The 25,988-nt window shown below is 38.9% G+C and overlaps 1 protein-coding gene across 2 annotated transcripts in view; it reads right to left on the bottom strand.

Annotated features, from left to right (window-relative positions):
• ARHGAP18 (Rho GTPase activating protein 18) overlaps positions 1–25,988 on the bottom strand; it is a 66,221-nt gene that overhangs the window by 27,892 nt on the left and 12,341 nt on the right. Inside the window, exons 1-4 of one of the 2 annotated variants that reach the window (XM_053974334.1) lie at positions 11,045–11,126; positions 10,633–10,694; positions 8,546–8,781; positions 5,753–5,825 (exon numbers count right to left, since the gene is read on the bottom strand). In XM_053974334.1, the coding sequence (XP_053830309.1) occupies positions 5,753–5,825; positions 8,546–8,781; positions 10,633–10,654 (331 nt within the window). In that variant the 5' untranslated portion in view covers positions 10,655–10,694; positions 11,045–11,126. Of the gene's footprint in view, positions 1–5,752; positions 5,826–8,545; positions 8,782–10,632; positions 10,695–11,044; positions 11,245–25,988 lie in introns of those variants that run through there. The other variant, XM_053974335.1, reaches the window with a different exon arrangement.

The following is a 25,988-nucleotide window of genomic DNA, read 5'->3' as shown; positions in this document are numbered from 1 at the left end:
CGGACATTCTGATTGCAAAGTCACTGTTCCTGTATTTTTTATGTCAGTCAAAAATTTAGCTATTGACAAGGGTTTTTTGTATTTTTCTTCAATAATTTTGCCAAGGAATGGGGTTTTCTGTCCTATTTATCTATGATGAAAAGATAGAGCAATCCACCTCAAACAAACAGCAGACTCCGAGAATCTTGCAAAGCCAAAGAGCTTTGGCATCAGAAGTTTCTTGCTATCACTTTCTAGCCTCAAAGACTGTAACATCCTGCAAACAAATCAGCAAATTTTCCAGCTGCTAAAATTTCAAAAGCAATAGAGAATGTGTCCTCTATGACCCAAAGCATTAACATCTGGAAATAACAGGGAGTACACAGACCATATCTTTGTTCCATTATACCTGTTCTCACCTCAGTCTGAAAAGTCTAGATTCCTCAAAAGAGTTTAGACATATTTCCATGATACAGAGAAGGACTAAGTACACAACAACAGTCTTACTTCTCTTTCTTTGCTCCTTAAAGGAATCAAACACTAGACAAATTTAGAACATTTTTTGTTAAAGGAATAAAGAATCAAAAAAGGGAGAGGCCGTTTTGCTTTTAGAAAAAGAAGCTTCCCAATTTCACAGTAAATCAACCACTGCTTTTGGTCTGAAGTTAAAATATATTGTGAAAGAAGCAAGAAGAAAATTATACAGTAAAAACCAGTATTTACTACAAAGCATAGAAGTATAAGAAAGCTTTCAGTCTCTCCACCATCCTTCTCATGATATCTATCCAAAAGGATACAACAAGGAATAGGTTCCTTTTGCAAGACATTACAGAATCACAACAGGTTTCCAGGTACTACAGAAGAGTAAAGTCACAGAATAAATAAGGTTTTAAAAGACCTTTGAGATCATGGAGTCCAACCTACGACCAAACACCCCCATGTCAACAATATCATGGCACTAAGTGGCGTGTCCAGTCTTTCTTTAAACACCTCCAGGGACTCCACAACCACCCTGGGCAGTCCACTCCAATATCTAATCAACCTTTCTGTTAAGAACTTCTCCCTAATGTTCAACCTAAACCTCTCCTGGCACAGCTTCAGGCTGTGTCCTCTTGTCCTGTTGCTGCCTGGGAGAAAGACCAACCCCCACCTGGCTACAGCCTCTCTCTACAGTTGTAGAGAGAGGTAAGTTTCTCCTGAGCCTCCTTCTCTCCAGGCTAAACACCCCCAGCTCCCTCAGCCTCTCCTCGTAAGACTCAACAGACCCTTCACCAGGTCTGTTACCTTCCTCTGGCCATGCTCCAGTCCCTCAATGTTCTTCCTGCATTGAGTGGTTCAGAACTGGACACAGAACTTGAGGTGTAGCCTCTCCAGTGCTGAGTACAGAGGAAGAATCACTTCCCTAGTCCTGGGACCATGACTCTACTCACTGGCTCCTACTCACACGAAACTGCAGTCTGTTCAAAGCTAATATACCACAAGTGTAGGAAAAGTGGATGGAAACGGACATGAGTTGTGAAGGAGAACCACGAGCAATGCATAGGTTTTGGTGTAAGAATGTTGTGCAAAATAATAAACTAATTTTTTTACACTGTTGTGGGAAATTTTTGTATGGCCTAGAGTAACTACCCTAAGCCAAGACAGAAAAAATTCCCAGAAAAAAGTTACAGGTACAGCAAAAGCTGATTCTGAAGCTGGGGAAAGCCTGCAGAGAGGTTGATTAAGTGAAGTCAAGGAAGTGCTGATCTACACTGATGCTATCAGTGGTCTGTAATAGAACGGAGCTGCAAGCACACAATTCAAACAACATACGAAGCAGGAAGTTAAAGAAAAAAAATTACAGCAAGTCGACAATTTTTCTAAGTTATACCTACATCTTATTTCAAAACACAAAACTATTCTCTGACAGTATTTAGATCAAGTCCTGAAAATAACCTCAGTCAGCCAGGGCCAGACTCAGGGGACCTGACAGGCACCAAGGTACCTACCTAAGCTGAGACACTTTCAGGGTGAGAAGGTGGATTTGAGTTAATACTTTGACTCTACTTACAACCAAGCAATGCTGTGAGAAGCAGAATAGTACATTTTTATATTCTGTCAGTTGTGTGTTACTCATCACTTGTTTTTGCCAGAGTGGCTTCTGCTCACTTTCCACAAACCCCAAAATGCCTAGGACATACACTAAAGATTAAGCTGACCTTGAAACTAGAGCTGCTCCTTTTGGTAAAGAGATATCTGAGTCCTCAGGAAGCAAACATATCCAAGGTCAAATTAATCCCTGACTCTGATCCTTGGCATCTGTGTGTGTGTATCTGTATATATCATGTAAACTGTTCAATGCGTCCATACTGAATGAAAAGAGTTTCCTGTCCCCCCCAAAACTTTTGTCATGCTAATGTGGCCTATACCTGACCTACATACTTCCCACCAGCCTAGGAGAGATCTGATGTTAACAAACAAAAAGCAGTAGCTCCTATTTCAGTCCTCTGGTCATACAAAGGTGTCATGTAAAGTAGATGTCTCAGTAATGCTCTGCACATTTTAAAGCTCTAGAAGTGCTGCTGTTGTGGGGAGTCTTTTCTTGGTTGTATAGCCTTGCTCCCATTGTTGTACATTCCTGAACTAGGCAGCAGCTGTAAGAGGAAGCAGCCTTGGTGTTCTGCCAACCTGTCAGCCACATGCTATATTTAATGAGAGAAATGCAAGTGTGATACAGAAAAATGCAAATATTGTCTATGAGGATGTGGAAACCATATTTTACATGAGTTCTGTACCCTTTCCTTAGTTCACAGAGCTATTTAAAGATTACATAAAATGATGGGAATTCTTCAGGAATAAAACAAGGAAACATTGCAAGTATCAACTGTGCTATATACCAGTTTTGCAAGGGAATCTTGAGTATACACCAACCAAGCTAAGCTGACAGATCTTAATTTACAACTGGAAAGGTAGAATGATTTTTTTCTTTGACTGACAAAGCATTTCTCTAAAATGCTAGTTCATAGATGGTTATAAATTGAAAATAAAAAACCTTGTAATCATTTCACTGACAGCATTACTTTGGCTATAGGATCCTCATTTATCATGTAAAATGAAAAGCAAAACCAAACTTTTTAATTAAAAACCACCAGATTACAGTTTTTTTCCCTATCAAGATGCAAACATTACTGTTCTTTACCCTCGTATTACACACAGTACACACAATTTGTTCATCCATTCTCTAGATTGTTATGCTTTGAATCTGCTCTTATACAGACGTTTTATCTATTATTCTTCTCCTGTAGCAAATCCTAAATTCAGAAAAACAACTGCAGTCATAGTAAACTGACTTTTGCTACTCCTCTACTTAAGCAAATAAGTATTTAGCTTTTCATATGTTTTATTATTTCCCTTTTATTTCTTGAGCAGTCTTAACCAACACAGTTATTTACTCCTTTTCACAGGATTCTAAAGAAAATTACTTCTTTTCTTTTGTATCTATTGAACATATTCCTAGCTTTGCAGGCCTTTAGTGATTGTCATGGATTGTTAAAATGATAATACCTTTTGAGAGCTTAGTAAATTACTCTGAATTTTCTTTTTGTATCCTGCAGACACACTCCATACCTACATGAAACAAAGGCACTTATTATTCTGTGAGTTTGCATATATTATTTAGTCAAGAAAAAACGTGTGTTGGACTGCTTAGAAAGGAGAAACAAGAACAGGTTCACATAGCCCAGGCATGCTCTAAAGGCAAACTACTAACAACTTCAGTCTGCCAGAAGCACTTGGGAATGCAGCATTCAAATATCCCATTAGGAACAGTTATCACCTTTGGAGTATGGCCAAAAAGAGTTTTTTACCATAACAATTTTAAGATGTCTCAATTTAGGCTTTTTGTCTTTAATGTCTGAGATGATGTTCATATTTTTTCAGGTAAAACTGGGACTACTTCTGTATCAAACAGGGTTTCCATTTTAAAATAATGCCCTTGGATTTGGATTTAATAAATATTTAGTACCTCTGAAATATCAGGCACTGTTTACTTTTTGCCTTAAATTCATTCACTGTTTGTTTAACACTAATGTGCTTATTCTGCAGGAAAGATCATAGGACAGCATTGAGCCAGATGCATGCTTTTAACACCACCAAACTTGCATGGTTTGACTGCAGATGGAACTGAGTTTTCCTTCCTGCTCCAATCTCAGGAGCAGAGCCCACTGTAGCACGTTGACTAGGGCAGGAGTGTATCAGGATGTGAGCAGGCTGCATTTGCCATCCACATCACCATCTGTGCTGAGGAGAGCTAGCATATGGGATTTTGCTTTCAGAACTTCCCATTTCTGAAGGGTTCATCAGGGCCACAGGGAAGGAAAGAACCAGATGTGATAAAAACTCTGTAATAATTGCTTGGTAATTTTCCAGCTCTGAATCCTGCAGTGAAGTTTATTGACACAAGCACTAGGCATCTCTTCCTTCCCTTGTGCTGAACCAGCAGTCTGGCAGTCCTCCCAGTTTTTTTACTGTTCTTATTGGAGTGAGGTTTGCTGAGAGGGCAGGAGAGAAATACACACTTCTGGAAACACACAGACTGAGTGTTATTCAGGGCTGGTTTATGGTCATGTCTCCCACTTCAACTGCCATGCACATTCTGTATCGTCCATTGCTGTCTTCCAAGTCTAATTCTAAAGTAACAATTTTTCCAAAATGCTACTAGTCAATATTCTAGAACTGAAGCAGAACTTTATTTGGTGGCTTAATTACAGCTAACTAACTTGAAATAGGCAACTTAATCTGCCTGCTTAGTGTGGGTATAGGGTTCAGTGTAACAACTATGTGCTATCCACTCCTCCAGAAGAAGTAAAAACCCCAATATATAAACAAAGCAGAATAACGGTGCAGCATCTTAAAACTTAAATAGCTGCCAGCTTAAAACTTAAATAGCTGCATCTTAAAACTTAAATAACCTGATTTCTACAGGGGTGGGTAGGGTGATACAACAGACACAGTAAAACCCTTACTTTGAAGTAATCCAACATGGCAGGACAGTTATCCTTTTACTATTGGACCTGAAGAACAGCAGAAAGCTCTGTCAAAGTCTTTCATCAGAAATCATACTCTCAAAACACAAACTGTGGAGTCAGCTAAGGACTTCTGTGATGTACTATCCTGATAGTGAGAGGAAAGGGTCTTCCATGGATACTGCACCTCTCTTGTGATAGCATGCCACTGAACACAACCTAGGCACACAGAATGCTATTTCACTTCCATGTCCTTTGAAAAGGTAAACAACCTTTTTTCTTTAATCCCTGTTTTTCCTTTAATTTGTGCTACAGGTATATAGCCAGTTCTCACAGTTTTTTTGATGCTTGAGTCCAGCCAGTTCTCTTTTTTCTTTTTTTTGCTTATAGTCCATGTGGTTTTATTCTTTTGCATGCACTGATGAGTTTATGCATAGACCTTCATTTCCTGTACTGTACAGCAGAGACAGACCAGAAGCGATAAATTAAGGATCAGAAACAACCTGAGCATAAGCTACAAGAGAAGACTTCTCTCAGACAGCTTGATTATAAGTTGATCCCTGATAATAAACAGGATTTCTCAGGTGGCTCAAAGGACACGACGTACAGACACACTTAAAATTTTACACAACAATTCAGTCCAGAACAGGTTTCTCATTATAATTTAATTTTGCTGAAAAGTTACTTAAAATATGGACCCATGTACTATCCTGTGTAGTTGAACACCTACAAACCAAAAACAAATCAAATAGAGAGTTATTTGACATTACCTTTTGTTCCACCATGTGTTTCATTTTTGTTTTCACTTGTTCTCACAGTTGAAGGTTCACTTCCATCACAGACCTAAGAAAGGAACAATAAATATGCATGCCTACAAAAATCTAGTGCATGGTTGTAGAAACTCCTTTGACTCTGTGTGGGATTAAAACACACACTCCTGCAACTCAGGGGTATGCAAAAGCACATTTCTGTGTTTCAATAGAAAACCCCTTGCCAAAGTCTAAGGGGCTCTGAAACCTAGGTAATTAAAAAAAAGAAGTAATTAAGTCAATTCCTCTTCTTCCTAGAAGGCTACCTGGGTGAATGACTTTATTTTCCAGAGTGGCAAAGAATAAGAAAATGCAGTCTGACCTGAAGCTGTAGTTTGCACTAGAAAAGATATGGAATGGGAATCTGGAGGAGATGTTTTGACTGACTTAGACCAAATTCCTTTGTCTTGAAAAAGCTTACATGGTTGCCTCCCCTAGAGAGCAATCCCATTCCTTTTGCAGGGCACCCTGACATTATCTGTGCTTACAGCTTAGATTTCCAACAACAAAATCAGGACACTTTGAAGAGAGGAAGAATGGGAAAGGATTAGAACCATCCTCTCCTTTCTGTAATGCTGCCCTACCCAGTCTCAAGATGTGACATTTTGTGAATTGGATGACACCAACTATAGACAAAATATTTCAGAACATGTAGAAAATCTATGTCCATATAAATGGATATATGTAGACTTATATACATTTTTACCCACATATCATTTTTACTTTTTGGCAACACAAGTTAACAATGACTGTTTAGCACACTGTATTTCTACTTGTATTTTACTTAAGCAATTTATAACTCCATACGTATAACTCATATAACTGAGAAAACAAATGCAAGTTTTAAAGATTTATCCAACTGGCACAATCTGTATTTTCATTTCTTCTTTTTTTTTTTTTAATCAGGTATCTTGAGAGGAGGAAGAAGTTAGCATGAGTGCCCAGAAAATTATCTCTGTTTCACAAAGCAGCAGAAGCAGAATGGGAAGCTGTCAAGGTACCAAAAGTCTAGCTTCTCTTTGGGAATATGGCAGGAAATTCAGGAGAAACATTAATACAATTGTTGTGTTGTTGCAAAACATCAACACTATTGTTTTACCTTTCCTCCTACTTTCCTCCAGATGAAGGGAGACTACAGGATTTTAAGAGGCTATTATTAAACTGGAATGACTTCATACAGCTGCAGGTGGCTTCAGTCCTCTTTTGTTATATAAAAAGCTTTCTAATGATGGGTGAGTAACAAAGCAGTGAGACAAGTTACCTAGGGAGGTAGCAGAAGCTACTTCCCACAGACTTTTGGTGACAAATTTGGTGAATAACCAGAAGCAATGATTTCTGAACAATTATCTTACTTTAGAGAAAGGAATAAAGTACAAGTTTGAGGACCTATACTTGTATTACTTTGTTTCTGTCAAGGAGACAAGTTTAGAAGGATTTTTTCTCCCCCAATATTTCCATATTTAATAAACAACCATTTGTTTTATGCATCTTAAACACCTAAAATAATTTGTCTTCTCAGTAGTGTCTTCAATATCAAAACATGTAGTTTAAGAGAAGAAAAATTTATTTAACACTGTGACATAGGATTTTCAAACATTACAGTATGTAGCTTACATATAGGAACATGAATATTTCTTGTGCTTTACTGGAATAAAAAAAAGAGAAATTATACTGCTTTAAGGTACATGATATATTACCTAAATTGCTCTGCTATTAGATCTTGTAATTTTCAGGTAGAGTCAATTACAAATTAGATCCCAGAGAGCCTTTATGGAGTTAATATCTCTTTTGCAACCACAGGCAAAGCAGAACAGTGAAAGGGAAGTTGTGCCTCCAGAACACACCACTTCCCCCACTACACTTCAACTGAGATTAGAAGGAGTTGCTGAAGGAGAAGAAGCTGTTGAGGGAAGGAGGAAATTAAATCCCCTCAAAATTTACCGTGCTTTCCATCACCACAACCACTGCACTGAAAGGCAGTGTCAGCAGTGGGAACAAGGGACAGACCTGAGGTCAGGTAACCCAGTCATGCCATAAGGCCTCATTCTTACGGCTGAAGATCTCAGTGCTCTGAGGGAGTAGAGAGGACACACACTCTCCATGGAAAAGGAATTCTAATCATAGTCTCCATTTCCCTCCTTCCCCTTTCCTATATATGGGAAAGGAATTCTCTTCAATATCTCACAAGGGGAAACTGGGACCCTTCGGATCCTGTCAGAGTAACTTCCCATACACAGTTTAATACACACATAGGCCCTGGGAGTTAATATGGGGTTTATATTTCCAGCTGATAGGCATAAAGACCTAGCCAAAACCAAGGAGGTTAGGCTAATGCCCCATTTCCCCCCTTTTTTTATAAACAAACAAACAAACAAACAAAAGCACCAGTAAGTAAGAGGTAACCATTCAAAGGTAGGCTTGTAGTAGCTCTTTGGGTGATTGTTGTGATGAGTTTCACATCCATATGAAAAACAATTCCAATTAAAATGAGCGGTTGTTTTATTCATCACCTTTCAGTAAGATGAGGCCAATATACACACTTCTTTAGAAATAATAAAATTGCTTAATGCAATGTTGAATCTGGACAAACACCATCCCTGAAAATTTAGTGAAAAATTCCCTTGGAAATCAGTGAAGTTGGGCACAAATCTTTTGGAAGTATCCCTTTCATGCACCACTCTGCTCTTCCCCCATCCATACGTGTCCCTCTCTTCTCTCTGCCAGAATCAAACAAAACAACCGACAGGAACTCACTTTTCCCTTTGAGTCATTTTGTAGCCTGAAGATATCTCTGACATCAGGAATCTGGTGCTGTTTGTTTCTTTTCCTCATGGTTTGTGTGACAGTCTCTACTCGCTTTTCCACCGCCGCTTTCTGGGTTCGGGTCAGTGTGGATAAAAACACCATGCTTTCCAGGGAGTCGCCAGAGCTCTCTCCAAACAGATTCGACAAACCTGCCTCCTTCAGCCATTCTTCTTCCAGTTCTCCCTCTGAGCAATTTGAAGAGAAAAAGGCATAAACATTGCTTTCTAGTACTGCCAAGCACATTGTATTTTAATGACATGGCACAGTTAATATAATTCACATAAAAGTACCAAGGGGATACACAATTAAGAATTACTTACACTGTCATGACTCGGAAAAAAGCTATTGTTTCTAAGGAGTCTCAAAAGGTTTAATATATGATATCAAAGCTTTTAAAGTAGTTAATCCAATACAGATTGATATGTGGCAATCTTTATAATAATCTACAGCACTTCCATTAAAATAATATACCATTTTATAAATGTTCCTGAATAAAAATGTGTATGGGAAAGCCTGAAAGCCAGATCATTGCTGCTCCACTGATTTTTAGTTCAATACTCAATCTTTTTAGCTTTCTTACTGACATGGTTCTGCCCACTTTTCTTGATACATTAATTCTACAGCCTTCCACTAGCTCAATTTAACGAAGGACAAACCAGCCTACACGTGTCACCTTAATGCTATTTTTTTCATCAGTTCTTATGACATGGTCTCCAGCCTGCTGACAGCCCACAGAACAATTTTTGCTTTAGTCTTAGAGCTGATAAGGTATCCTTTATTGACACATCACTGCACATGAAAGAAGAGAAAGCTATTAAATATTGTCACCAATGGCAAAACAACTGCTTCTGAAATCTGTATCGCCCTAATGATATTTTCTATAAAACACTAAGTTCTGTCTGTAGCAGTTGAGGTTGTGCTGAATGCCAACAATTCTCTCAAATGTTCAAGCAATATTTCCATTTATCAGATACCTAAAAATACTCCAAAGCTGGCATGTCAACTTCACTATTGCTTTTTTTTTTTTGGATTTCATTTTACCACTGTGCCTAGAGCACGTCCAAGTGGGCACCTTAATATTAACATCATCCAGAAAACAGACACCAAAATTTAAGTATGAATTTTGCTATGGCTGTGCAGCCACATCCTGAGCCTCTGACAAAACTCTCAGGTTTTGTTATCAGGGCTGGAAAGAAGGGCTACACCCATGCCCCAGAGCAGCTGTGAGCAAGCTGTCTCCCCTGCCTTGCCTTTGCCTGGCTGAATTTCTGGCAGGATCATCAGCCAGCTGCAGCATCCCACACACTCAGGAGTACTCGTGCCCAAGAGAGCACGAGGCAAGGTGTGGGGCACAGCAACACATGCTCAAGCTGATAACTCAGCTGTGCTGACTCACTCGGGCTCCACGCCAGAGTCAGCTGCAGTAACCAGGGGGAAGAAGGCTACATACAAACCCGATGGAAATGGTGGGGCTGGGGATGCAGAGCCTAAAGGCACAGCCACACCAATGAGCTGCAGTAAGGTAAGAGGTTTGTGTACTGTAGAATGATGGGCTCTGCTGCTCTGGAGAAAGCCCCATGACTCCATCAAAAAACCCCCCAGCTCGCCACAAGCGTTGGGAGCCTTACTGCTTTCTCCAGGGGCCTCATTGTTATGCACTTCAGAGCAGTGACTGTTCAAAGTGCTTAGGGAGGCAGAAGAGCAAATCCCTTTGAAAGCTCATGGAGCACATTCTTCTCACTCATGTGGAGGCCATACCAAAATGCAAAATTCACCATTTTAATTTACTGAGACTGTGGGTCTCGTAAGAATGGGAGAGAGGCAGCTACTGCATTGTTCAAAAATAATTTTTGAGAGAAAACTAACATTAAGGACATTACTCCTCTTTTATCTGAGAGGACACAAAAACAAAGAAAAAGAAATTGCGCAGCCTCTAAGACTATGACCCAAGGAGTGGCCCATAATTCATGCTTCTGAGAAACACAAATAGTACAACTGAACAATCACAATAGTTACAAGCATAGAAAGTTACTCACTAAACTTAAATCGGTTAATCATTGGCTTGTCTTCTAAAGCGTGAGGTTTCTATCCACAATAGCTACAATAACAAACAACATACACAAAGAGTGAAAGGGTAAGTTAGTTCAACAGTAAACTGCAAAGAGTTCAGTTGTTGCGGTTTGCAAGCACAGGCACCTTTGTGATATTCTGCAAGTACCATTCAAAGAAAAATCAGCCTTTTACTTGTCTCTGATATTACTGTCTTTCAGGGCACTGCCTGTTTCTGGTGATATGCATCAGAGGCAACAGAATTTTCAAAGCAGATGTTCAGGAAAGTGACCTCCTTTTTTGATCTGCATTTGGTAGGTGCCATGTATTGAAATAAGACTTGAAGAAAAATCCCTAAATCAGCAAACTGATAAACATTGACAGAACAGATTTCATTACCATCTGGCTCTTTCACTACAAGTGCTACTTGTTCTTCGTGATTATTTCCTCTGGTTTCATGGATGTTTTCAAGTTCTTTCCAGTAGTCATCCATAGACAGTTCGTCCAAGGAGTCCTGGGATCCTGAACGGTCAAACGATGCTCCATCGGGGATCTTCTTGGAATGGTCATGGTTCATTGTATACTGTCCAGACCGACGGCTATAAACATAAATCAAAAAGAAATTTTTGGTTAACATCTTAAGATACAGAATGTATTAATGTGTGTGAAGACACCATGAATTGTGTCAAAGTAGCAAAGCAAACCACTGGCAACAAGCAAACCAAGATATTACAAATTATTTTTAGTATCTGAAATATGTTTTTAATTTAATATTTCTGCTCTAGGTATCTCCCAATCTGGAACAGCATGGGAGTCAGTCTTAAAAAAGAAAAAATGAATCCAAATTCTAGTAATGCTCATTACATATACCTTCCATTCAACTCTCAAGAGTCAGGTCCACAAAATTCATGGCACGTGTCCTCTCAGAATCATCACTTAAAGAATTTTTCAAAAGTGCCTTTCTGCCTGAGTAAATTCTTACAGCTTGACAATACAATTACTGTTTCCCTTTGCTATTCTGCTTTTATTTTTTATTGATCTTTACTCTGGTATCTATGACCTTAATTACAGCTGGTCATTACTGACCAGCAGTAATTCTAACTGCAGTAGAATTACTGCAGTTACAGTTTGTGAAATAAATTGGAAAGTCCAAATGTTTAATAAAGACCATAGAAACTATTTGTTTCTATCTTGCCACCTTTTTGACCGAATGCTTACCATTTTTATAGTTTGATGTCAGTGGTTCTTGGTTCACCTTGCCAAACATATAATGCTAAAGCTTCCAAAAGGATCTTTCATCTTAAGTATAGCTGCAACTACAAAAAAGAAATCAACAAGCTGAAACCTCTAGGTGTCATTTTGACCTCATTAAGTCACTGGCAAAAAATGCCCACTGACCTGGTAAAGAATTCAGCTTAAAAAGGACACAGGTTTCAATGATGTCATTGAAGTTACAGGTCACCCTTACAGTTAAATATACCAAATCAGAAGCCACAAACTGATTCAGATTATCAGCTGATTACATGAGTAGTAGCTGATTTAACTTCACAGTTATCCCTACTTTTTGTAGAGGTAAGACTGGACACTGATGATTTTCAGTAATCTTTTCCTAAACTACTGCTGTAACAGTATTGTATTAAGAAATAGCAATTTCTTTGTATTTCAGGAAGAGCTTCAGAGTCCTATATGTCTGAATTTGTCTCCATATTCTAAAAAAGAAGACACAGTTTGGGGTTAAGTAATAAATAACACTCATTCTTAGAGAAGAAACATATCAAAGACCAAGCATTGTGGATTTATCACAATGTAAACACAGTAAATTAAATCCTACCTTCCTATCTAGCTGACTTGGCAAGTTTATATAGTATTAAAATGAAAGTCTCTTGTCCTTACATTTTATCTCAGGACAGCTGACGCCTGTCAGCTGCCCTTAGGTAAAACAGCTATACTTTTCTCTCTGAAGATAAGCTCCTTGTGTGTCCAACTCACAAATCCTTTCACACCAGACATTGCTTGATTCTTTGATAAGAAATACTAACCATATGGACTTTGCCTTTAAAAGTAAAGAGCCTTATGGAAGGACTGTGAGTTTCTACACACCCTGTCTCTCTGGTCCAAGTATAAGTTAATAAATTACAATTAATCACCAAGCTAATGTGAACCTCAACACCACTGCTTAACCTGCCCTTACTTGAAAGCTCAGGAGAAAAAAACCCAAAAACATTAAGGACTGTTCAGCTTTTGCACCAATGACAATAACACTATCATGCTCGTAGTGCACATTACCCAATAAATACAACTTCTCTGTGTAGCTACCTCAGTTCCTCAACTTCTCCTCACAGGTGTGTCCCATGTGTGATCTGTGCTGCTTTTGAACTCAGCACTTATCATTGCAGAAAGATGTTCATGGAGTCACAGTAAGTGTCCCCATCAGGCAGCTGGGGTGCTGAGTGTGGTCAAAGCAGGACAGACTTCCCAACCCTTGACCAGCCTTCCTCCTCCTTCAGCTGGAGATACTCAGAGCAGACTGGGTCTCTCTCAAAAATACACTCTGAACACTTGAACTGCTGCCTGAAGGAGGTCAAATTTCAGCTTATTGTCACTCAATTTAACCCTGTGGAACTGCTCAGCAGCTCTTGGGTGGCCATTTACCTTTGGAACAACCTGCTCCCACTGATCCACCTCAGCTGAAATTTAACCACCACCACACACCATGAAAAAAAAAAATTAACAGACTAATACATTACAAGCATGTATTTTGAGGAGCTCTAGCAGGCTGAGGTGGGATAGGCTCCAACATGCTGTGGCTCTGTGCCACACTGACAGGGCAGAGCTACTCCAATTCTTCTATAAAAGCCAGGCTTGTCACCTTCTCCAGACTAAATTCTGTCTCTGAGAAGTCTGTGTCCTGAAATGTGGAGCTGACACTCAGCACAGAGCACTCAAGGCCATTTTCAGGGTCCTATGAACATTTGCTGTACCTCACAAACACTCCATTAATTCTCAGAGACAGCATCCTGCCCTTCAGGCTCTGGTCACAGGGCTGCTTTGCTCTACCAAATGTAAGTAGCTTTTCTTGCAAGGCTCTTCCTGGCCTGACCTTTTCACCCCTCACCAACAAATCAATACAGCAACTCCTAATTTTGAGCAGGCAGTACTGCCATGCCTTCTTGTGAAAGCCTTCTGAGACAGTTTGACACCAATGACCAGGGGATCCTGATGAGAAATATTCATATAAAAACCTCACCACTCTGCTGTGAATTTGGAATCTCTCCTTCAATATCTGTGTTGCTCTAGGCCCATTCTCAGCTGCCAGCCTCAACCCCAGCTCCAGCAATGCTTGAGCTCTTCATGAACCAAGTGCTACACCACTCCCACTCCACTCACTGATTCCTTGTCTTCCCTCATCAGACTCAATCAACTCCCTATCCCCAGTACCTGTTCAGACTGCAAACCTTTTCAAAGCCATCTACATTTGTTCATAGCTACAATTACATTTCTGTGGGCTAGGACAGAGAGAGGCTCAGGTTCAGAGAGAACAACTGCTAAAGCTGCAGCTGACAGAGCTGGATCAGATCCTTTTTTTCACTTCCCTTGGTTCAAGGTTTCTTGCCTTGCATACTGCACCAGAGAAAGATATTGGTGAAGCAGTATTTGGTGCATAATCTGCACAGCAATGGCTTCAGGCATCTTCATCTCTGTCTCTCCTATGAACCTTCCCCTGGGTACAAAAAGGCACAAACAGGACCTTTTGAAGATAATGATGACAGTCTTCATACCACAGGCTTGGTGTACATGAGAAGAGAAAAATAATTTTAAAATTTCATAGCATATGGGAAAATAGGCTACCAATTAATATTTTTATTTTTAGATATCTGTTGTCAAGAACAAGAATATGGGTTTTCTGCTGTGACCTTCCATGAAATTCAATCCTTCTCCAAACTTAGCAAGCATTTGTTGTATATTGCACAATAGCAATTCAGAGGTGGAAACATTAAGGCTAAGAAGAACAGAGAGAAGGGGAAAAGTAATCAGTCATAGTAATAATATAAGGAATCTGAGAGATCTTTTTAAATATAATTAATGCCACATTTATAGACTCATTAAAAATTATTTTAGAAGTATTTCAAATGTCCCATGTTACAAACTTTGAAATTTTGTAGAAAACTGATTTCCAAAAAACTATCAGTAGGAAATAAATGTCTCATGAAAAAAAAAAAAAAGCTATTACTGCAGTTGCAGAAAATAGGTTACTTCTCCAGTACATTGTTGTTTTCAGGTGTCCAGTTTATGTACTTAAAATTTGAAAAATGCAGCTTCTTTTCACAAGGATCTTAAAGGAGATCTCTTTTTTTCCTCCTAGAAAATGTAAGGTACTGCTAACACACACAGTCACTTGAAGCAATTTTCAAGCATTTCAGATTACTAAATAGCAAGCTTACTCACCAGCAGTTTCATCATCCCCAGAAAACTCATATTTTTATTAAGGTCACAACTAACAACACACTCAAACTCCATTAAAATCTTATTAACATCTATTTCCACTGACTTGTAAAATAGTTCACTCTTCAAATAGCTTTACAGGGAGCAGTGCAATACTCTCATTTCCAGATGGCACAGTCAGTTCTGACCTCTGATACTCAGACATTGACCTTTGCAGCCGATGAGATTTTTGCCTGCTTATCTCAGTACAAAACAGACCCCCCAGGCATAAAACTCATTCTTCAATACAGTTATTGCAGTGTTTTACCAGACTCAATATTCTTGTCCCACCCACCAGAGATACTTTTTTTTATTGGAAACATCAAGGATGTGAGACAAAGCACTCCAGGTCTTCCAGAAGGAAGCCATTAAAAACAATTCCTGTAATGAACAACATTCATTACATTTACAAGGGAAAAAACAGATTTGGGTTACTTTACTAAGAACTGATGTGCTTCATGTTGTAGCAAGTACTTAAAGGAGAAGAATTGTGTGCAAATTAATGCCTATATAACGTAGATCGAAGTTACAAGGTGCTTATATAGCTTGAGTTTATAAGATATCAATATAACCTAATATATCTATATAACCTGATAGGTTATAAATAGGTTATAGGTTAGGTTATATCAATATAACCTAAATCATGACTTTTTATATATCTATATAACCCGATACCTATATAACCTGATATAAATAACTTTTTATACAATGTAATGGCTAGTATATGGTTAACTAGTTTCTTAATGCTGAATAGACAAAAAAAGAAAAGTCACCAGGTGGATAGTTTTAGAGATAGGTAAGTATAGTACTAATGAAAAATTGGCAAGTGCAAAGCCAATTAGCCACAAAACAAAGAATTTAGGCCAGTTAAGTCTAGACAGATCAAGGAACACCATAACTGGGCATGCTCCAAAGACAAAGATGAAAAGTTCAGATGCAAAGACCTTGGAAGCCTTCATCAAAGACCCCTGACAACCCCAAACTGGGGAGATGCAAGCACAGTGGAAAAGAATGATCTAATAACCGTGAGATCATACTATGTAAATTAGTTCTGACACATATGTGATGATGCTGTAGTGACACAGTGATACTAAGCAATACTTACTGTATAAATACACCACAGCACTTGACAAGGGTGGGTGAGTTAAGAGGAGATATCCCCCTCACCACCAGCGCTGCAATAAACAAATACCTGCTCTATAAACATTGGTCTATGGGGATTTATTTCCAGCCTTTCATCAAAATGTTTTCTTCACAGCCTTTCCTTTCGTGACCAACTGTGTCCTTTATCAGCCTTTAAGAAAACATGACTCTTTACATTAATCATTGATGTATGCCATAATAAAATTGTGCTTTTTTTCCAGTTCTGTCACCCTGAATTTGATTTCCTCAAGAATCATTTTATAACAGTGCAGCTGTCTTTATTTCTTATCTTCTTCCCTGTGAAAACTAAATTTCCCGTTTGTTCCACTGCCTTTTTAGCAGTTCATAATTGACATTTGTCATGTGTAAACTACAACAGCTAGAGATGAATCAGTTTGTAAGGTGCACTTCCACTGGCATTTCAGATAAATTAGCTTTGCAGAAAGCTAATTTTGTCCTTAATCCCATTTTTCTCACTTGAGAATGAAAGACTATGTTGTGTTCTAAAACAGTGAGTGATAAGAAAAAATGTAATCTTTGTCATTTTTGTAGAGCTAACCACTAATTTTGAATCTGAATATAACCTTTCAACAGAGTCTGGAGTTTGTCTTCCCAAGTAACCATTGCAGGTGATGGGGCTCTGCTCTCCTGGAGATGGCTGAACACCTGCCTGCCCATGGGAAGCAGGGAATTAATGCCTTGTTTTTCTTTGCTTGTGTGCACGGCTTTTGCTTTCCCCATTAAACTGTGTCTATCTCAAACCCATGAGTTTTCTAGCTTTTATTCTTCCAATTCTCTCCCCAGTCCTGTTGGTGAGGGAGTGACTGAGTGGTGCTTGATTGCTGGCTGGGCTTAAACCACAACATCAAGTGATGTAATTATTTGTCAAACTGAACTATTACGTATCCTTAAACTGTACACTGAAAATACAATGTTTGGCCTTTAGAGTGTCTTTAAATCCTAGCCATTAACCATTGCTGTTGGAATTCTTGTACAGGCAATGTCTTGAGCACTGCTGCCTTTTAGACACATTTTCTGGCACTGCAATAAACTAGCACTTTACTTAGAGTTACACAAAACAACAAAAATGTATCTGACTACAGCTAAATTACTGCAACACCTTTTGAAATGTCCATGCAAAGCGAGTCATAAAAGCTATTTGGCAGTATTATTGCAGCCATACCTTGAGCTGATAATGAGGCTCACTGATTCTGGACATCACGCCAACACATGCTTAGATGTGTTCATCTGATAAACAAGACACAAAGAGAGGGAGAGAAAAATAGGGTGGGTACTTGGCTCAGAGAGCTGAAGCCTGCTGCTCAAACTCATAAGTGTAAGTCAGGGACAGAAACAACAATAATTCTCAGATCTCTGGAGCCTTTCACCACTGGACCACTGAGTGTTAAAGATTGAGATCTGACCCCATGGCATACTGCAAGACAGATGAAAGGAAGCTTTGCTTTTGTGAGTTTGTGATCGACTCCAGCACTGTGGCTATAAATAAAACAGCATTCTCAAAGAACAATTATCTTCTTGACATATGAGTTACAAAGTACAGTAATCTGTGTAAGTAATTTTAAGTTTAGTTAGTACAAAGGCTAGCTAAATTGAAACAACCAAAAAAATGCCAGTACTAGTACTGGTTCATTCTGAAAACTAGTTACTGAGCAATCACTTCCATGAGACGCTGTGCCCTTAAACATAAATACGGGACTTCTTAAGTCCTGTCTAATCTAAACAACTAAGCAGACAAGGAGAGGAAAACAGTGTGATCTCCTGTCCCACTTCTCATTCTGAATTCTGAGCTACAAGAAGTGTGGGAATAAGTCAAGCTCCTAAACCCAAAGCTCTCCCCATCCCTCCCCTTCTTTCAAGAACCCAAGCAGCACCTCAAGATACAAAAACTTCTTAACTGAATTAAACAAAAAAGCTCTAATCCAATGGCTACAGCAGTCACGTGGCTGCAGCTCGCCCATTCTTGGCTGAATCACTGACCTGGGAAGTGATTGCCAGATTTTCCTACAGCCATGGTGCATACCAGAAGGGCATCTTGATTTTTCATGATTTCTAGGAAAAGCTGCAGAGTTTTTTTATTACCAAATCACTTATCCTAATGGTTTCAACCCAATGTTTGGGACACTGTTGACATACCCCCCTTCACACACTATCCACCATTTTGCAGTGGAGTTTTGAGCATTTTTCAAAAACTTCTGTTAAAAAAAAAAATCAAATTGGAATTGATGTGGCCATCAAAGCAGGTTGTCCCAAAACAACTGAATTTTACATAAAGCCACAGAGTACTGACACTACCTAAATGAAAAAAAATTGGATTTTGAAAATGAAAATGTCATCTTTTTATAAGACAAAATATATTAGAATAGGGGCATTTTAAAATTTAATTGATAGTTTAAACTTCCCATCAAACAAAAACCAATATCATAACCTTTTGTAAGTAACAGGTAACCCTTGAGCAAGACCAAGTCTGGACATTTGGTGTCCAGAGCAATGCAAAAATATTTCTTACCACCCTTAAAGTGCTTCATAGCTTTTACAAGGCAAGGGAGAAACTTCAGTCTGGGCTTGTATGGCTGCTTTTCATTCTACCTCCCAAATCTTGTCACATGTTGTAACAGCTGCATCCTTTCTTTTCTACCTTTTGTGACATATGCTCTTTCCATGACTGACTGCAAACTCTCCTGTAATTCAGTCTTTTCAAGAGAATCATACAGAACATGGAAAAATAACAGTAAGGAAGCAACATAATTTACAGTATTTTTCATGAAGTGACACAGCATTCCTTTGCTCCCACATAAAGTAATTTCATTTTTGCTACTCTGTAACATTTTGAATGTCAAATGCAATCAAACTTCCCCAAAATCCCCCTTAAGCTCCGAAGAAAAGCCAGAGAAGTAGGAACTGAGGCAAAGCTCCGTTTTTCCAAAGAGTACAAAATGATTGCAGAGAAGGTATAAAACCATACTCAGTTTCTAAATTAACATAAAAAAGGCTGAGCAAAGAGAATCAGGTCTCTCAGGATTTTTTGTAATACCATCAGCTGCTGTTAATACCTGCTCAAAACTGCTCTGGAGATTAACAACAGCAACAAAAAAACCAACAAAGAAAACCAAAAGTAAACAAAACCAAAAATCCAGAAAACCCCACCAACTGGCATTTTAAACCCTTCCATGAATAATAAATACAAAATTGGCCAAAGTTAGGGTTGCCAGACTCTAAGTTCAAAAAGATATATATATATATATATATATATATATACACATCATATTGTTTCCAGCCACATCCTCATTACTATTTATATAATTTTTTTTTTTTACCTTCGTGCACATAACCTTACTACTTTCCTAACCCCTGCCTGTCACTGAAGAAAACAGGAAAGAAATTGTGGCAATGGCACAGGCTATTACACTTAACATTCTAATCCACTACACCAGAAATGGCAGATTCCAGGTATGATGCCAAAATTTAATCTGCCTGAACTACATGCAGCACTTCTAAGAAGATTAAAATATTTCATGACATTTCCTTTGACAGGACCTCATGTTCCTACATTTGGACTCTGTTTTCCACTTCCAATGACATAAATTATAATTATGGTAAGCTAATAAATTTACATACTCTATCTAAATGAATAATAAACTCACCTTGAATATTGTGTGCACTTTCAGTCACAATCAGAACATATTCACAGTCAGAATATAAGAATGATATTAAACTATTAGAGAGCATCCAAAGGAGGGCAACAAAGTTGGTGAAGGGGCCAGAGGGGAAGCTGTATAAGGAGCAGCTGAGATCACTTGGTCTGTTCATCCTTGAGGAGACTGAAGGGAGACCTCACTGCAGTTAGAGCTTCCTTGTGAGGGGAAGAGAAAGAGCAGACACTGATCTCTTCTCTGTGGTAACCAGTGACAGGTCCTGAGGAAATGGCCTGAAGTTGCATCAGGGGGGATTTAGGTTGGGTATCAGGAAAAGGTTTTTCACCCAGGGTGGTGAGGGTGGCTGGGCACTGGAACAGGCTCCTCCGGGAAGTGGTCACTTCCAAGCCTGACAGAGTTCAAGAAGCGTTTGGACAACGCTCTCAGACACATGGTGTGACTCTTGGGGATGGTGCTGAGCCGGGCCAGGAGTTGGACTCAATGATCCTTGTGGGACCCTTCCAACTCAGCATATCCTGTGATTCTGTGGTTCTGCTACAGATCACTGGCACTCCATGTATGATGTGAATGAAAAGAGGTGCTAGAACTATAACATACACACATTTGAACAGTTGCCAAAGGAGTTATTTGCTAAGCCTTCTCAGGCTGTTTCAGGAAAAAACATGACCTTATTCCACCCCACAAAAAGTGAGAAAGAATTCAGGACTGACAAGTATAGCCATAAAGCCTCTCCACACAAGATAACTGCATCAGCTGTGTTTCCTTGGTTTTGGGGTACTACTGCATTCCAGCATCCAAGTTGTTCAACTCTACAACCATAGTATGCAGAAGCCTCTTTGTTTCTTTTAGAAAAAGGTGATTCTCAAGGACTCAGATTTGGAGATTATTTAAAACTCAAAAACATTACGACATAATGTATTATTCGACCTGAAATGAAATTATAACAATCTAGCTAAACTGAGAAGTATGAGGAGAAATTTGTTTTGGTTTTACTTCTGTACTGACATTCTGACCCTCTTAATTCTCATTTGAATGAAGACTCTTAAAGGCTTAGGATTCACATTCCTATTTTTTGCACATACTTATCCATTTTTGTTCCAAATCACACATTTCAGAAAATCAGCTATTCCCAGGAGAACAAAATCCAGAAGGGAAAACAAGGGGACAATGGAATGTGGGAGAACTGTATAGGACCTGCATAGGTAAAATCACAAAAGTGGCACCATATCAGGAGCTGGTTTGCAAGTCATGCACAGCTTTGGAAAAGCTGGGACAGCTCACCCTGTCCCAGGTCCCACTGAATGAAAACAAGTCAATTTCCAAACTCAACAAACACTCAGTATATTTTCCTTATAGTCAACCCTAATTGTGTTTAAAGCTATAGTTAAAAAAAAGAAAAACTGCCTACAGCTAGGAAAATAAAAACAGGAAGGGCCTCCTATGAATCTCCTTTGTCACATGAGTTTTGGCTCTGTCCCATGGTCAACTGACCTACCTTTCTCATTCCTTCCAAATGCCTTCTATATCACCTGGCTTCATATGGGCACAGCTGTTTTCATTTGTAATTTTGATTCTTTTCATTCTCTACAATTCGTATCAATGACAAAAATGTGGGCAAAATACGTTCCCTGTAACCACCCTCATGCTGCTTATTGGGAAAATACTCAAACATATAATACACATTTTAAAAGTACACTTTTTTTCCTGTAATCTTCCAAGAGAACCACTGGAACTAATCCTATCCCAAAGAAGAGAATAAAGCCTGTGTGAGATCACTTCAGGCTCCACAAATATCAAAGAGAATAAACCAGGAAGTGAAACAGATACAGTATTTGTAATTCCATTATTGAGAGGCAGAGAGGAAAGATTTAAATAATTTATTTTTCTTTTCACACTGGAAAAAATAAGCATGGCAACAAAGCCCAATTTAAGATATCCTGGCAAATACGAAGACCATTTAGTAAAGTACAGTTATAGCCATGAAATTATACTGGAGTTACTTTTGTGCCCTTAAAAGCAATTAGTTCTCTAAAATCATTAGCTCTTACCATTTTAAAGGACCTCTTAGCTAGGCCTATAACCCTGTTACTTGCAAATATAAGGCTTACAGCACAATTCAGTAATTTTGTTTATGCTTGAAGGGAATTGGCATGCATTCATAGGCAATTTATTACAATATAATCCTTACATTCGGAATAAATTGTAAATGAATTTTTATGAGTATTCCCAAACAAGGAAATTCATGCAGGAATCTAAAGATATTTTGTAAGGAAACCACTTTCATTGTCCAAACAAATCACCAACAAAGACCCAGTAAGACAAAGCAGATAAAACTGGTCTCAGGGAAGCAGGACAAGAGAGGGAGAGGAGGAAGCAGGAAGGGCTAAGGAGAGCAGCATGAGCAAGGTGGGCCAACACTCAAGGATTCGGAGGGATACAGGTCTGTTCAGAAGCAAAACATCAGAGAGATGCTAAACAGCAAGGGGATAGGAGAGAGGGAGGCCTTGAGGATGCTGCAAGGAATGGATCATCCAGGTTTAGTTCAGGCTCAGCATATGGAAAGAGGCATTTGCAAACAGCTTCAAAAGTGGTGACTGGGATTTCACCTACGGCCGGAGGAGCTAACGCACAATGCTGCACATGCCTCTGCACATGAGGAAAACCTGCTCTGAGAAATTTCTTTAATAGGAGGCAGGTAGGGCACGCCACAGCAGGAGCAAATGGCAATGCCGATGTGCCCTGACCCAGCTGTTTCCTCCACACCCCCTCCCCACAGACGCACTGCACAAAGAGGGCAGCAGAGAAGCCCATTCCCACCTCAGCAAAAGAAAAGAGGCTGAAAAGTGCACCCAGTGGCAATCCTAACTTTTTATCTTTCTTTTGTCAACCGCTAAAGCTGTGAGTCTTTGCAAAGTCTCCTTGCCTATCAAATGCCTTCTTCTAAGCAAATATTCCTGGGAAATACCTGTTCCAAGGTTGCAACAGCTGAACTGTCTGCAGAAGAGTACTGCAGACCCGTGCCAACCTGTGCTCTGTTACCTATGCTAATGAGCACTTAAAAAGGCTTCTCATCCTATGACCAAGCAAGGAACTCACAAAACAAAACAAAATTACATTAATATACTCCTTCCCTCCTCATTTTTCTTGCGTAGTTCTTAAATGTCAGTATGCAACCAAGCAAGCAGGAAGTAGCTCAGGATCACAGATTTTCTGTTTCTTTCTCACCCTTTGTTGCCATATCTGTTTTATGGACATCAGTAGAAAATGCATAAAGATGTGTATTTTTTTCAACCAAGGCCCCTGCAAAGCTTTGCTGGTACTTGTATGCATAGGTATGTCCCTTCACCTACAAATTAAAAATACAGATGTAGAGCTACCAGTCTGGATATACAGATGTGTTCGCATGCAAATTTGAAAGGTAGCCTACCATAGGGTTTACTACTGTGCTACCAGTCCACAAGCTATGAGCTACAGGGCTTGAATACAAAACCAAAACTTCAGTGAAAAGGATTTGAAAGTGCTTTTATTTTGTTCCAGAAGAGGGGCGGGAGGGGAAAGAGAACATAATACGAACCAAACAAAAGAGGAAAAGCAGATATGAAACAGACATGAAATGGGAAATTAAGAAAAAAATAAACAAAACATGCAAATTAAATATCAGTCATTTATCAGAAACAACCATTCAAAATGAAAAACAAATCCTAAAAAACCCATCTCATATGTATTTTATTATTATTTGATCATTGTTTCACACGTGTAGTCCTTGTTTCTCATTTCCACTACCAGCATTCCATTTGTTTGTTCTTTACTTTTAAATGTGATTTTTTTGTTGTTGTTGTAAGCAGTCTCCATTCCAGGTGGGTACCTAGGTAGAGAGTGCATGAAAACTTAATATGGCCAGGGGAGACTGCTGTCATATTTTAAGGCAGCAAGAGGAGTTGTACAAGTCTGGTCAGAAAGAGAAATATGACAGTCACTACTTGCTCTGCAGCTGAAAAGAAAAAGTGCTGCTAGTAAAATGACAAAAAAAGAAAAAGAAAACCGAAAGAGCTCTTACCAACTTTACTTTAAATTACACTCATCAAAGAGGATGCAGATGGAATCTGCAAGAATTCTGGTATTTCTATATTAAACACAGGTAGTTTAAAAAAAAAAAGTCTGTTTTTAGATTTTCATCTAGTTGATGTCTCTTAATACAAATTATTTAGGAAAATTCTTTTGTTTTCCTCCCTAACCAACACCCCTTTATTTACCAACATCTTAAAAACATGAAAGATATTGGTTAACATGCAGTGCCCTATGTGGTTTTTCAGCTGATAACACTTTCCATGATGATTGTTCTTAAAAAAAAAAAAAAAAGTCTATTTTGAAAGAAATCGATCAGTGATGTGAAACACCATGAATCTGGCTTTTCAACACCATTGCATCACTAATATTAGCCGTACCTTTTACTCTGCATTCCCAAACAAAATACTTCACTGGAGGGCTAACTGCTAACTGCCAGCAAAAAATGTAAGTAAAAATGACATTGTGCTCTTAACTTTCCCCATGAATCTAGAGGTTCTATCCCCACCTTAAATTTCAGACATATTCCTTTCCATAAACAGGGCAAAAATAGCACCTATTTGTAATACTAAGTAGCTACAATTACAGATCCCAGTAATAATCAAGGAAAATGAAATACAATACTTCACATGTAGCACAATAAACCTGAAGTAAGGCACAATCCATATGCAGATGCTTCTATAAATAATTTTTTTTTTTTTTTGCCATGTGTACACACACTGTGTACAGAAAAACAAGAGCAATGTTAAAGCACTCGTGAGTATTGCAATCCATGATTTTTAGTTACAGGACCAAGCTCCTCGTGCTAGACAGCTGTACTTCCCATTATGAGACACAACTACAAATGAATACCATATGTTCTTATACGATACAATAAGTACACGGGGAAATAAAAAACATTTGCTGCCTGCAATATTAAGTCATATATGAAAACTCCATTTCAATTAAATTGAAATCATCTTATTACGACAGTGACCTAAGCCTGCAATTTGAGGGAAAGGGCAGGGAGTGGGTAGGTGGAGGAAGGGAAGGCACCCTGAATGGGCCTGACCTTGGTGCAGACAGCACAGACATTTCCAGGCAGCAAAGGGAACCAGGTATGAGGCAAACCAGAGCAGAAGCTGCAGGGCGCCCCATGAGTCCTTCACTCCCTGCTTCCCAGCTGCACTGCCTGAACACTCTGTCCTGTCCTCAGCCCTCATGACACCTCACCACACTGGGCAGTATCCTGCTGGCTTTCCAGCACTGAAGTGAGCACTCATACACCCTAAAAATTAGGGAACCAGTACATAGCAACAGCAAAGGGAGGTGATGAGGGGACTGAACATCTCTGGGTCAGAGCTGAGTGACAAATACATCCTCTGAGCTCAGGCAGGGTGACACAGTTAAGTCCCTTCCTACCAGAGATATTAAAGTAAACTCCTTCTTAATGCTGTCGGCACTGAAAATGCACACTTGCAGTCTTAAAATTTTATGTGGATACAAGAAATACTTGATCAGATAAGTAGCCAATTCTATCCCACAAGATAAAGAATAATTCCTTTGCCAAAATAAAGCACCTGGACAAAGTCATTTGTAAAGAACTAAACAAGTGCTGACAGACTGACACGGAAATGGAATCACACACTTGTCAGCATGAATATGGTTTAAAACCTACAATGAAAGTCAACAGAGCAATAGCAATTGATGTAGAAACTCTGTAACAGGAAATTTACAACACATTTTAACAAAAAGATGAAAAGGAGACTTTCAAAGAAGGACAAATGCCCATATACCTAAATTATACTATTTTCCCAGTTCTCAGTTCTCTAAATGCAAAACTGGTGTGTGTATTTACAGCTTCTGCCACCATTGTTGAGTGTTTGCACCAGACATGCTCTAATCTCCTTCATTTTTGAAGGTTAGGAAGGTCCAGTGAAGAATTTAGGGATAGTTTCATTGACTGTACGCTCTAGGCAACGGACTTAATTTTCCCTTTA

The sequence above is a fragment of the Vidua macroura genome, chromosome 3 (assembly GCF_024509145.1).
Source record: "Vidua macroura isolate BioBank_ID:100142 chromosome 3, ASM2450914v1, whole genome shotgun sequence".
Lineage (NCBI taxonomy): Eukaryota > Metazoa > Chordata > Aves > Passeriformes > Viduidae > Vidua > Vidua macroura.
Note: the sequence above shows the minus strand (reverse complement) of the source record. Positions and strands in the feature narration are given on the sequence as shown.